Source organism: Arvicanthis niloticus, chromosome 11, assembly GCF_011762505.2.
Source record: "Arvicanthis niloticus isolate mArvNil1 chromosome 11, mArvNil1.pat.X, whole genome shotgun sequence".
NCBI lineage: Eukaryota > Metazoa > Chordata > Mammalia > Rodentia > Muridae > Arvicanthis > Arvicanthis niloticus.
The window spans coordinates 78,773,256-78,785,517 of record NC_047668.1 but is presented as its reverse complement, the minus strand read 5'-3'; the positions used below and the strand labels follow the sequence as shown (position 1 = coordinate 78,785,517).

Genomic DNA, 12,262 nt, shown 5'->3' with positions numbered 1-12,262 from the left:
CTAACTGAGACACCCTTGGTCTTCATTGTCATGCCTTCCTTTTTTCTTTTCCTTTCTTTTTTAATTCATTTTTACTTTATGTGCATTGGTGTTTTGTCCGCATGTATGTCTGTGAAGGTGTCAGATCCTCTAGAACTGGAATTACAGACAGTTGTGAGCCGTCATGTGGGTGCTGGGAATTGAACCCAGATCCTCTAGAAGAGCAACCAGTGCCCAGTCAGAGCTCAGCCATTCCCCCACCCCACCCCACCGTACCCTACCCTCTTTCCTTTTTTCAGTAATGCACTAGGTCTAGTTAGTCCTGCCTGCATGCTCAGGGATGCCTTCCTCTTCCCTAGTAGCTATAATTGTCAGTGGTGCCTCATGTAGCCAGGAGCCCCATGAGCCCTCTGCATCCATGCTGGAATGTTTACTGACTTGACATTATGATTTAGCTAACTATACCTGCTGTGAGAGCAATGCCCATGTCGTGTCCAGGAAGCGTTTCCAGCATTCCTGCCCATCCTTTGACTCTTACATACTTAACACACATTCTACCCTGATGTTACCTGAGTTACCCTTTATAGCGCGCAAGCACATGTAAGAGATAAATACATACACATATACATACACACTCACACACATGGGTAAATGTCCTATTTAAGTCTTGAGCACTCAGTAAACACGTGTCATCACTTAGATGACCCATGTATATGCATTATCTACTGACCACTTACAGAGAGAAGCTTCTCTGGCCAAGGTTGAAGGCAGCGCTGATCTGGGCATAAGTATAAATGGTGAATAGGCAGTTTGATGTGTCCATTTAGGAAGACAACAGTAGTAGTTTTCTCCCACCTAGGGTTAGTGATCTCCTTAGTTGAGTGAGGTCTTCTGACCAGGTTTACAGTACCTGGCAGAAATCCATCCTGTGGATTAGGCCTCAAGTCCAATCAAAAGGCAGTTGGTTATCCTCTAAAACGTCATGCTGATCTTGGTGGTCGTTTTTATGTCAGCTTGACACAAGCATCTGAGATGAGGGAACCTTGATTAAGAAAATGCCTCCATAAGGTCAGCCTGTAGAACATTTTCTTAATCAGCGGTTGATGGGAAGGAGCCCATCCCATTATGGGTGGTGCCATCCCTGAGATGGGGTCCCAGGCTCTATAAGAAAGCAAGCTGAGCAAGCCATGGAGAACTAGGCAGTAAGCAGCATCCTCCATGGCCTCTGCATCAGCTCCTGCCTCCAGGTTCCAGCCCTGTTTGAGTTCCTGCTCTGACTTCTGTCTATGGTTGGCTACAGTGTGGAAACATAAACCCTTTCTTCCCAATGATGTCTCATCTCAGCAATAGTAATCCTAACTAGGACACGGCTGTTGCACCAGAGGGCAAATCTTGTTTGTTGATGAGTATTGCAGTATTCAGTGTCCACTAGTTGTGAAGTTCGTTGATGGCTTTTCTTTCACAGTACCCTGCATAGCACTTTCTATTACTATGAAAGCTAGCCAGTAGGAAGGGTGTTTTTAGATGAGTTTCAGCTACTTGTCTTATTTGATCCTGTGTCAGACATCACACACCACCAGCATTTCCTGGATGCTTCTGGTGCATCTCACCAGGCTCTACTTGGTTTTATTTTTTCTATTATTATTATTATTTTATTTTATTTTTTGCTTTTTCGAGACAGGGTTTCTCTGTGTAGCCCTGGCTGTCCTGGAACTCCCTCTGTAGACCAGGCTGACCTCGAACTCAGAAATCCGCCTGCCTCTGCCTCCCAAGTGCTGGGATTAAAGGCATGCGCCACCACTGCTTGGCGGTTCAATTATTATTTTTTAAGTTACATTCTTTTGTGTGTGTGTGTGTGTGTGTGTGTGTGTGTGTGTGTGTACACGTATAAGTGTGGAGACCAGAGGACAATTTGAAGGAGTCAGTTTTCACGTGGGTCCTGCAATTCAAACTCAGGTTGCCAGTCTTAGCAAAGAAGCACCTTTACTTGCTGAGCCGTGTTACTGCCTCGTGCTGTTGTACTTGGTGAAGCTTCTTTGGTTAAAATGTATGTGGTGAAGCACACATTTCCCTCTCCTTGGAGGTTAGCTGTTTGGAGAACTTAAGATTTAAAAATCCTTCTGGGTTTTCTTTCTCTTTCATTAATTTCAAACATTACTATTTTTGTGCCCTCTTATTTGTTGTTGTTGTTGTTTTATATGTATGTGAGTTTGTGAAGCCGGAAGAGCTAGATTTACAGGTGGTCATGAGCCACCTGATAGGGTTACTGGGAACTCAAGTCCTCTGAAGAGCAACAAGCACTCCTAACCACAGAGCCATTTTTCCAGTCCTCCTTTTTTGATTGACATTTATTTGTGTGTGGTCGGTGGTGGACACAGCATTTGTGGAAGTTTATCATGTGTTATGAGATTATATTTCCCTTTAGTGTGTCTCTCTAGCTGAGTGCATCCCACAGCTTGAGAAAAGAGTAATTTACTCAATTTGATTCACTTGCTGAGTTGGGTAAAGAAAGTCATACAGTTTCTTACAAGTTGAACTTCATTTTTTAGGTATGAGTTCTTTAGTGATAACTTTTTGCCTTGGATTTGATTTATCTAATAGAAAAGGTGAGTTATTTGACAGTGTGGGACGTTGCATCCAGGATATTGTATAAACACTATGCAAGCATTTTACCACTGAGCTATAACTGTAGCTGGTTCCCCGGCCATCCTCAATAGCAATTTTAGCCTGTTACATATTTGTGGTTTCTCAGATCTTTGAACGTCCATCAGATTGTATTGTGATTCTTCTTCCTTGCTCTTGGTGTCCCTGAGACAGTTTCACCATGTAGCTCCGGCTGACTGTCACTCCCACTTTAGGTCTCCGCGTAGGGTTAGAGTGGGTGCTTAGCCTCTGCAATTACTCACTGTTGTATTGATTGGGGTTAAGTTTTTGATTGGAAATAGAGCATACTAGTAGCACACTTGCCTAACTGGAGTGTACAACCATTGGCTTGTTTCTCAGCACTGCAGAAATGAAGGAGGGAGAGAAGGAGTTCCCTTCCCTGTGCTCTCCCCATCTGATTGGATAAACTGACTGGCTTGGAAGTCGTCTCCTTTGTTTATTCTTTCCATTTGTTTGGGTTTTGGGACAAGGTCTTATTATGTAGCTCTGCCCGGCCTGGATTTCACTGGCTAGATCTTCCTGCTTTTGCCTCTCAGGTGCAGGGAACACAAGTGTGCCTCCAAGCCTAGCTTTTTTTTTCTCATCAAAGTGAAAAGCCTGTCCCTATCTTCACACTGAAAAAATTACTAGACCCTTAGGACACCTGATACCAAATAACATTGCTTCATTATTGGCTCTGTGCTTTTTGCCCTTGGGTTTATTTCCATTCTACACAGTAATTGTTGAGTTTAAATTTGAAATTCGTTTATTAGACTGTCCTAGTCGGGTTTTTTATTTGCTTGAGAAACACTCCTGCTGTTTGAGAATACTTTAGGTGCTTGGTTCCAAGTTTGTAGTTTTTTCCCTCAGTTGCCATAAAATTTTTAGTGTGCTGTGTTCCGTCTTGTTGATATTAGGGTGCTTTAGTTCCAGATGTTATTTCTATATACACAAAGGTTTATTTTACTCTTTCTTTGTATTTTTTGAGAGAGAGGAGGAGGAGGAAGGGGGAAGGAGAGAGAGAGAGAGAGAGAGAGAGAGAGAGAGAGAGAGAGAGAGAGAGAGAGAGAGAGAAATATGCCAAATTTACAGAAATCTTATTTTAAAAATTTTATTCACTTAATTTAGTGTGTGTGTGTTTTCTATGTGCATGCAGGTATCTGAGGAAGCCAGAAGAGGGCTTTATGTCTCCTAGAAGTGGTGGTTGTGAGTTACCCGATGTCAGTGCTCCTCTGCAAGAGTCATAAGTCCTCTTAACTGCAGAGCCATCTCTCCCCCAGGAGTCAGTTTTTTCCGCTATCTAGATCCTGGGAGCTAAACTCTAATCAATATGCTTGGAAATACCTTTACCAACTGAGCTAGCTTGCCAGCCCCAGTGTTTCTTTTCTCTATAGCCAGTTTATATTTCTGCTCATTCTGGAGGACTGACAATCATCTTAGCTTGTCCTCTGCTCCTGTGATAAGGACCATGACCAGAAGGGTGTGTTTCACCTCGCAGATTACAGTAGGTGTGGAGGGATGCTGCTTACTGGCTTGCTCCTTCTCAGCAGCTCTGTTACTTTCTTATATGCCTCAGGGCTACTGTCTGGGGACCGCATCACCAGCAGCGGGCTGGGTGATGACACATCAGTCATCCTCCCAGGGGCTTGCCTACTTGCCTATAGGCCAGCCCTCAGGGGGTGTTGTCACTGAGGGGGTTCCCTCTTCTCAGGTGACTCTTGCTAGGGTGAAAGCTAAGTGACATAGCCACCATTATGTGATGACGACTCCTCCCCCCCCCCCCCCCCTTCACTCCTCCTCTGTCTTTCCTGGACTGCAGTTGTATGCAGCCTGGGCCTTCTGCCATTGTCAATGTAGCTCTCTTCAGTAAGCATTTTCTCCAGTGATTGTCTGTATTCATTCATTAATTCATTCAGTTCAATTTTAGCTTCCTACTATCTTAAGTAGTAGGCATTTTTAAATACTTCCCTAAATATCTTAAATATTTAATTTTCTGTATCTAAAGTTAATTAGTTGAAGTTTGCTTGGTGCTGGGGAATGAACCTCAGATGCTGTGCGTGGTGGGGTATGTATGCTCTGCCTCAGAGCTTGGCCTCTAGCTTTTTCTTGGGTCCTAGGTTGTACGAACTTTTGTATTTGTGCGTTCCTGTGCATGTGTGTCCTGGTGGCTCGTTTCCTGGTGCATTTTACATGTATAGAAGGTAAATTTTTACCTAGCTGAACTTTGTGTAAATCGTATGCATCTTCTCTGTCCTTGACCAGCTTGGCCCCCAATTCCCAAAGACACCAGCCTACTTAATATTGGGATTAAAGGGCACCATTCCATGCTGCAGAGATGCTCTCAGGATTTCTTCTCAGCCTGGGGCTTCTCAGCTTTATTGAGATGAATGAACTTAAAACGCGATGCATAAGTGAATGCTGATGGCTTAAAGGAGAAGAACGTAAGAATGGAGGTGTTCTGTTGGTTGTTTTTACTGAGATTAGAGCTTTCGTTTTCACCAGGACAGCTGGGGTGTCAGCACCAGGTTAGTAGGGCAGGCCAGCAGCTCCTGTGGTGGGCACCAGGCTCCTGGTGTTCTACCACTGTCGAGTGTTTTCATCTTCAAATGAAGGTGACTAATCCTCTTTCCAGCCAGTTGAAATGTGTCATTTATTTTCGAAGTGGTGCATATGACTTCTGTTCACACACAGTCTCTTGGCCTCGATTGATTTAGAGAACTCCACGCCTGGTTCTGAGGGAAGCTAGAAAAGGTTGTCTTTGTCCTCAGTTATATGTTTTGCTAAAAAAAAAAACCCAACAAAAACCAATGGCTTTGATCACAGTAGAAGCAAGGGCAATAAAAAGCCAAAGGCTAGTGTCCTTTTGTCTGCCAGTATAAATAGGAGACACTTGTACCAAACTCCATGGTTTGGGTAGAGTGTGTTCTGCCTTCACTCCTCCTCCAGGGGCTGATAGATGCAAGTGAAAGGTCCAGGACTCCCCAGAAGGGAGGTCCACTAGAGTCACAGGATAGCACGCACCCAAAGGACACACGAGAGACCGTCTTGCTGTAAATAAAGCACATGAGGTGGTTTATTAAATCAGAGCTCTGGGCCAGCCCATATCCCCATATCTCACATAGGGGATAGAGGGACTGACCCCGTGGCTCAGGGGTCTAGCACTTATACATGGGCGGGGTGGGGAAAAAGCGAACTTTCACGCTGGTGCACAGGATTGGTTGTTTTACCTTTTTTAAACACTAGTAGGCCGTACCATGGGGGCAGGGTGTAGTTCCTCCCTTGGCCGGTCAGTTTCTGAGATGTTCTTAACAGGCCTTTGTACTGTAACTCCCTCCTCCTCTGTAACTAATTAGATGGGCCCAAACCTGCTGGCAGGCACTTTTAACTATTTAGGTTAGGGAAAGGGCCCTGTTATTATTATTAGTTTCGGCCTATTTCAAAAATTCTCTTTTACAAGGTCTTCTCATTGCTAAGTCTCAGTCAGAGTTATTATCATTGCTGTGAAAAGCACCGTGACCAAAACAACTTGGGGAGGGATGGGTTTATTTGGCTTACACTTTCATATCACTGAAGGAAGTCAGGACAGGATCTCAAACAGGGCAGGAACCTGGAGGCAGGAGCTGATGCAGAGGCCATGGAGGGCCTTACTAACTTGCTAATCATGGCTTGTGGAGCCTGCTTTTTTACAGAACCCAGGACCACCAGCCTAGGGATGGTACCACCCACAATGGACTGGGCCCTTTTCCATCAATCACTAATTAATAAAATGCCTTAAAACTGCCTTTAGTGGGGGGAATTTTCTCAATTGAAGTTTTCTCCTTTTAAATGACTCTAGGTTTTGTCAAATTGATATGAAACTAGTCAGGATTTATTTTTTAAAAACAACAACAAAAAAATAGGTCTCACGTTGGCCATCCTGGGAACTGGCTATGTATAGATAGGCAAGTTTGGCCTCCTGCACAGAGATTTACCTGCCTTTGCCTCCAGATGCTGAAATTAAAGGCCCGTGGAACCATGTCTGACATGACTTTGAAGTAATCTCCCTGGTTTTGTCTTGGAGAGTCTTCACTTGGCATCAGTTAGATGGAATTTTCTCCAACTGATCTTTTTTTTTTTTTTTTTTTGAAAAGCATGCTTATAATATTTTATTTAATACTTCTGGGGTAGTGGAGCTTTTATAACGTAATTGTCTAAAACAATACCCTGGGCTAGAGTTGACTCAGCAGGCCATGTAATGTTCTTGTAAAGGACCCAGCTTTGGCGTCCAGCACCCACAGGCATGGCTCCTTATATCTGCTTGTACCTCCAGTCCCAGGGGATCCCATGAACTCCAAGGTCAACAAAGCACACACAGTATACAGACACTACTAGGCAAATCACTCACATACATAAAATATGAAAATACATAAAACCTAAAAACCTTAGTATCTTTTATATTTATTTGTTTTTTAATTTCTTCATCTTTGGATGTGCATCCTCTGTAAGGTTTTCTACTCTTTCAGAGTTGTCGATTTGGTTTCAGACTGTCTCTGGTGTATTGATGAGCCCTTTAGTAACTTGGCTAAGGCCCAACTTTACCTTTCATTCCACTGTGAGCTCGCTCCTTGCTCATCTGTCTGTCACCTTTGCTGATACAATGGCTCGTTCTAGTGTGGAGGTAGGTGATACTGTTGAAACACTGACGTTCAGATGCCCTGTGTGGGGCAAGTGGCAGACTGCTGATGGACGCTCACGTGAGTGTCCTGTGAAGACCCCCACACTCGGGAGACCCTTCCTCAAGTCTCAGGAGATCACGGCCACCCAAAGGTCACAAGAAACCATACCTGGATGCAATCAGCAGAGGCTTTATTAGGGAAATTGGCCGGTGGTCAAACCACAAGCTCTCTCTCTGAAGAGCAAGGTTTGGCTTCCAGTGGCGGGGCTAAGGGGTCTTTTATAGCATGGGGTGGGGAAAGAAAGGCATTTTTGTGCGGTTACACATGAATGGTTGCATTTTCGCGCGGTTACACATGATTGGTTGTTTTACAAATTTTGAACATAGCACTGGGAAGACCAAGGGAGGGAGGGGTAACCAAGAACAGTGGAACATTTCAGAGGAATCTAACCCAAATGATCTAGAGTCATGTGAAAATCACTCTGCACACTCATTCTTCTCAAAAATGTGGTTTTACCATATCACTGTCCCCTATACCGTCATTACAAAATATTTCTCACTTCCTCCAGTCACAGCCCCACCTAGATGGCTTGTATTTTTTATGGTCAGGAATGTGTCTTCCTGCTTCGGGGTCTTCCCCCCCCCACACACACACCCACACACCCACAGGTGGGCCTGCTGCCTGAGGCTTGAGGAATGTAATCCAGCAAGTGTCCTCTGATTCAGGGGCAATGTCCTTCACCTGGAATGTGTCCTGGGGTAGTGAAAATCTTACATTCACTTCCGCTTTCTGGAACTTGCATTTTTCTGCCCAGGTCTAAGGGCAAAGAAAAAGTCTACATATTTCATAAAATGGTCTTTATAATTCTTCACTCTATACTTTTCAGCAGCATTTATTTCAGTTATGTTAAAGGCCAGGTCATGTCCCCTTGTTTTGCTTAACTCCCCCACTGCTCTTTTTCTATTTTTGTTTTAAACATTTATTTGCTACATATTTATTTGATTTATGAGTGTGTGGCTCAGTGTATATGTTCAGCATGCAGGTGCAGGGGCCAGAGGAGGTCAGAAGACACTGCATCCTCTAGAACTATAGTTATAGGTGGTTCTGAGCCCCATCTGATACCTCCATGTGGGTACAGTGAGCATGGGAACTGAACTTGGGTCCTCTGCAAGAGTAATTGGCTGCCAGCTCCATCTCAGTCTTGTAGCAGCTTTCAGAAGTTCATCCTCTCATTTAAGGAAGTAGATAAGGATACCCTCCAGATCTGAGGGCTTCCCTCATCATTACTTTTCTATATGGAGGGCTTGAGGATAGGAACTTGGCCTGGCCACTGCTTTGCCTCTTAACTGGAAGAAGCAAGTTGTGTAGCGCACTTTCAATCTTCCTTGACAGCATTGGATTTTTCCCCCTGTAATTGTTATGTCTTGATCCTTACATCTGAAGAATCTTCATTACATGTTTAATTGACTATTAGTACTCTGTTCTGTTGATAAGTTATACAAATTCCGTGTCTTCCAGTTGTGCTGTAAAGAGAACTATATAGAGGCTTTATCAGAAAACGGTATGGAGGCTTTCTCTATCTTGTGTGCTTTTATTTTGCTTCTATTTCATCATTTCAGTAAATTTCCAGTAGGGTAGCTGTGTCAGAGAATAAACATATCCAAGTCTCATTGCATTTTGCCCCCTACCATTTTTGTTTGTTTTGTGTTTCGAGACAGGGTTTGTCTGTGTAGCCCTGGCTGTCCCTGTCTGGACCTCTTTCTGTAGACCAGGCTGGCCTCGACCCCAGAGATCTGCCTGCCTCTGCCTTCACTGCTCTTTGTGAACATCTCCCAACCTCACTCTCAGCAGGTGTGGGCTGCTGAGTGCAGGTTTCAGGAAGGCTCCCTGTGTCTGCTTCTCAGTCTCTGCTTCTTAGGGGCAGGAAGCAGGAAGAGAGAGAGCTGGTGGAATGCCTGCCTGCATGGGGACAGCTACTGTACAACAGCTCAGGGCGGCTTAAATATTCATAGCTTTTATTACAGCACTTTTCTCTCCGTTACTCTATTGCTTATTTTAGGTGCTTATGCCTGCTCATTTAATGACCTTAATACTTTCCTTATATGCAAAGAAGTGTCCTGACAAAAAGCTTTTATGTTTTTATATTTTTGGTAAAGCTGTAGTATACCTTTCATCTTTAAAAAGATTTGTTCAGAATTTTAGCTTTTAATATTTTATATAGCTGAAACATGTTTTATCTTAAATATTTTATTCATTTTTTGCTAGCTTTCTGTAATTTGATTTTTTTTTCCTCCTGTGTAGTTCACTTTAGGAATGTGAATATGTGCTCTGATTAAGTGGATAATAATTAGGAGCAATTTGTCTCAGCCTTATTTAGTGAATATGTTTTTGTCATCTTGTTTTAGAAAATTGACTCACTCTCATATTAAGCTTTTATGTATAATTGTCATTTAATAACTTTTAATGCCTGGTACAAATAGACTTCTTTTTAAAATGTTCCTTTGTAATTTTATTTGTTTAAATTTTAGTCATTTGCTTAAAAAAAAAAAAGAACAATCACTAGGTTTGAAGAGCTATTAACATTTAAGTTTCTGTTTCCATGGTTTGCTCCTTAACTTGAAACCAATTGTATTTAATGTTCAAATAAATTGTCTTTTTAAAAGTCTCTACATAATAAAGACTTGAAAGTTCCATGTATGTGTATGCTGTTAAAAATGAGATCCATTTTTTCATTACACTTTCTTGCTGGTTAATAATATAGCTGGTAAATAATTTTTTAAAAAGCCAGGCATGGTGCCTCACAGCTTTACTCCCAAGTACTCTGGTGGCAGAGGTAAGCAGATCTCCAAGTTCAGTGTCAGTCTGCAGCCAGACCTACACAGTGTGAGACCTTGTCTTCAAAGCAGTAGCCTAGGAGCAGTTTACAAAGATGGTGTTCAAGAGTGCCATGGTTAGGTTTGATCTCAGCATTCGTTCCCTCTAAAATGTGTCATAAAATCATGAAACTTTGAGCTGGGTGTTGCTGTGTACACCTTTAATTCCAGCACTTAAGAGGCAGGTAGGTCTCTGAGTTCCAGGACAGCCAGGGCTACACAGAAAAATCTTGTCTCTAAAACAAACAGCTTCCCTCCCCCCTCCCCCCCCCCCCCCCCCATGGTGGTGCACGAGTTTAATCCCAGCACTTGGGAGGCAGAGGCAGGCAGATTTCTGAGTTCCAGGCCAGCTTCATCTACAGAATGACTTCCAGGACAGCCAGGGCTACACAGAGAAACCCTGTCTCAGAAAGAAAAAACAAAAACAAACAAATAAACAAACAGAAAATCATGAAATGTTGATAAGCTTTAGGGGGTTTGAGACAGGGTCTTATGTAACCAGAACCGTGTTCTAACTCCTCAGTACATAGTCCTGGGTGACCCAGAACTCCTGTTCTTCCTGCCTCTGCCTCTCAAGTGGTGAGATAATAGGTCATTCATTTATTTATTCATTTATGTTTAGTTATTGTGTCCCTAGGTAACCTTGGCTAGTCTGGAGCTCACTATGTAGACTAGGCTGGCTTTGAATTCACGGAGAGATTCTCATGCCTCTGCCTTCTAAGTATTAGGATTAAGGACAAATGCCACCACACCTGGCAGTCACACGGGTTTTGTGTGTGTGTGTGTGTGTGTGTGTGTGTGTGCATGTGTGCTCGTGCATGCACGCACATGAGTGTTTATTTGTGGGAGGGTGATGCAGGTGTACCATGCATGGCACAGCTGTGGAGACAGGACAACCCCAGTGAGTCATTTTCACCCTGTACCACCACGTGGGCTCCGGGGATGGAGCTCAGGTCGCCAGACTTGGCAGTTATAAGTTTTTTTTACCCATGAGCCATCTTGCCTGCACTAGCTAGATACAGATTTTTAAGAATGGTATTTTGGAGGAGGCATTGGGAGTGGAGTGCTGTGCTGAATTGGAGCTACTGAGGATCTTAAGGTAGATCATTGGTTTGGGAAAAGCATAATGTAGTGATGGTTTTGAATATTGAACATTCTTTAGTAAGAGTTAAGGAAAATGCAAATAAGGGTAGCATTGGAGACACTCTTTGGATCTACTTCCTGTGGGTAATTCCTGTATATCTAGAACTTAAGCTCCTATTAAAATTTGTTAATAAGTAGAAGGTTCTTCTAGTGTTGGCTGAAGATGTTAGGGATGGTCACTCCTGCCAGCATTACCCAGATGTACACAGGCAGAAGAAACATCATGCTTCCTAGGTCTGTCTTCACCTGTTTGTTTGTCTGATTTATCTAGTCCTTGCTCCTATAGGTGGAAAACCATGAGTTCCTTGTAAAACCTTCATTTGATCCTAACCTGAGTGAACTAAGAGAAGTCATGGATGCCCTGGAGAAGAAGATGCAGTCCACCTTAATAAGTGCAGCCCGGGGTCTCGGTAAGGGTTGGTCCATCTGTAGTGTCCTTGAGTCCTTTCTCTTTTCACCCCGAGAGGGCACATGCTTTGCTCAGAGACATCACATTGCTGGTGGCAGATGTAACTGCTGGATTCTCTGTGGACATTTTGTGATTCTGTTACTAAAACCTTAGTTTTATTTATGCGTGGTTTTCTGCTGTCTTTTCTCTGCAAATGTGGCCTGTCTGTAGTTTTTTTTTTTTTTTTTTTTTTTTTTTTTAAATAAATTTGGTTGCTGTTTTTCAGCCAACAAATTTGTATCTAGTATTTTTTTTTTAATGTGGTCTAATAATTACTTTGAATAAAATTGTGAGCAGAGGCCAAGATAGATAAAACTGTATGGATCTTAGATATGTAAAGTTTAGCTAGCAAATCTGTGTTTGCCCTTTGAAGTCTGTGCTTAAGAAGAATATATCCTAGTTTTTCTTGTGTCTCCTTGTCAAAGTTAGATTTTTGTTTAGAAATTGCATTTGCCCACTTTTAATTATACCCTAGTTTTCAAACATTCTTTGGTTAAAAAGAGAAAGACGCCTGGCCTGGG

General features: G+C 42.8%; 1 protein-coding gene across 1 annotated transcript in view; it reads left to right on the top strand.

Moving 5' to 3' along the window:
* Window positions 1-12,262, top strand: part of Msh2 (mutS homolog 2) — a 58,842-nt gene that overhangs the window by 33,025 nt on the left and 13,555 nt on the right. The window contains exon 9 of the mRNA XM_034514292.2: window positions 11,580-11,703. Coding sequence (XP_034370183.1) covers window positions 11,580-11,703 — 124 coding nt within the window. The remainder of the gene's footprint in view (window positions 1-11,579; window positions 11,704-12,262) is intronic.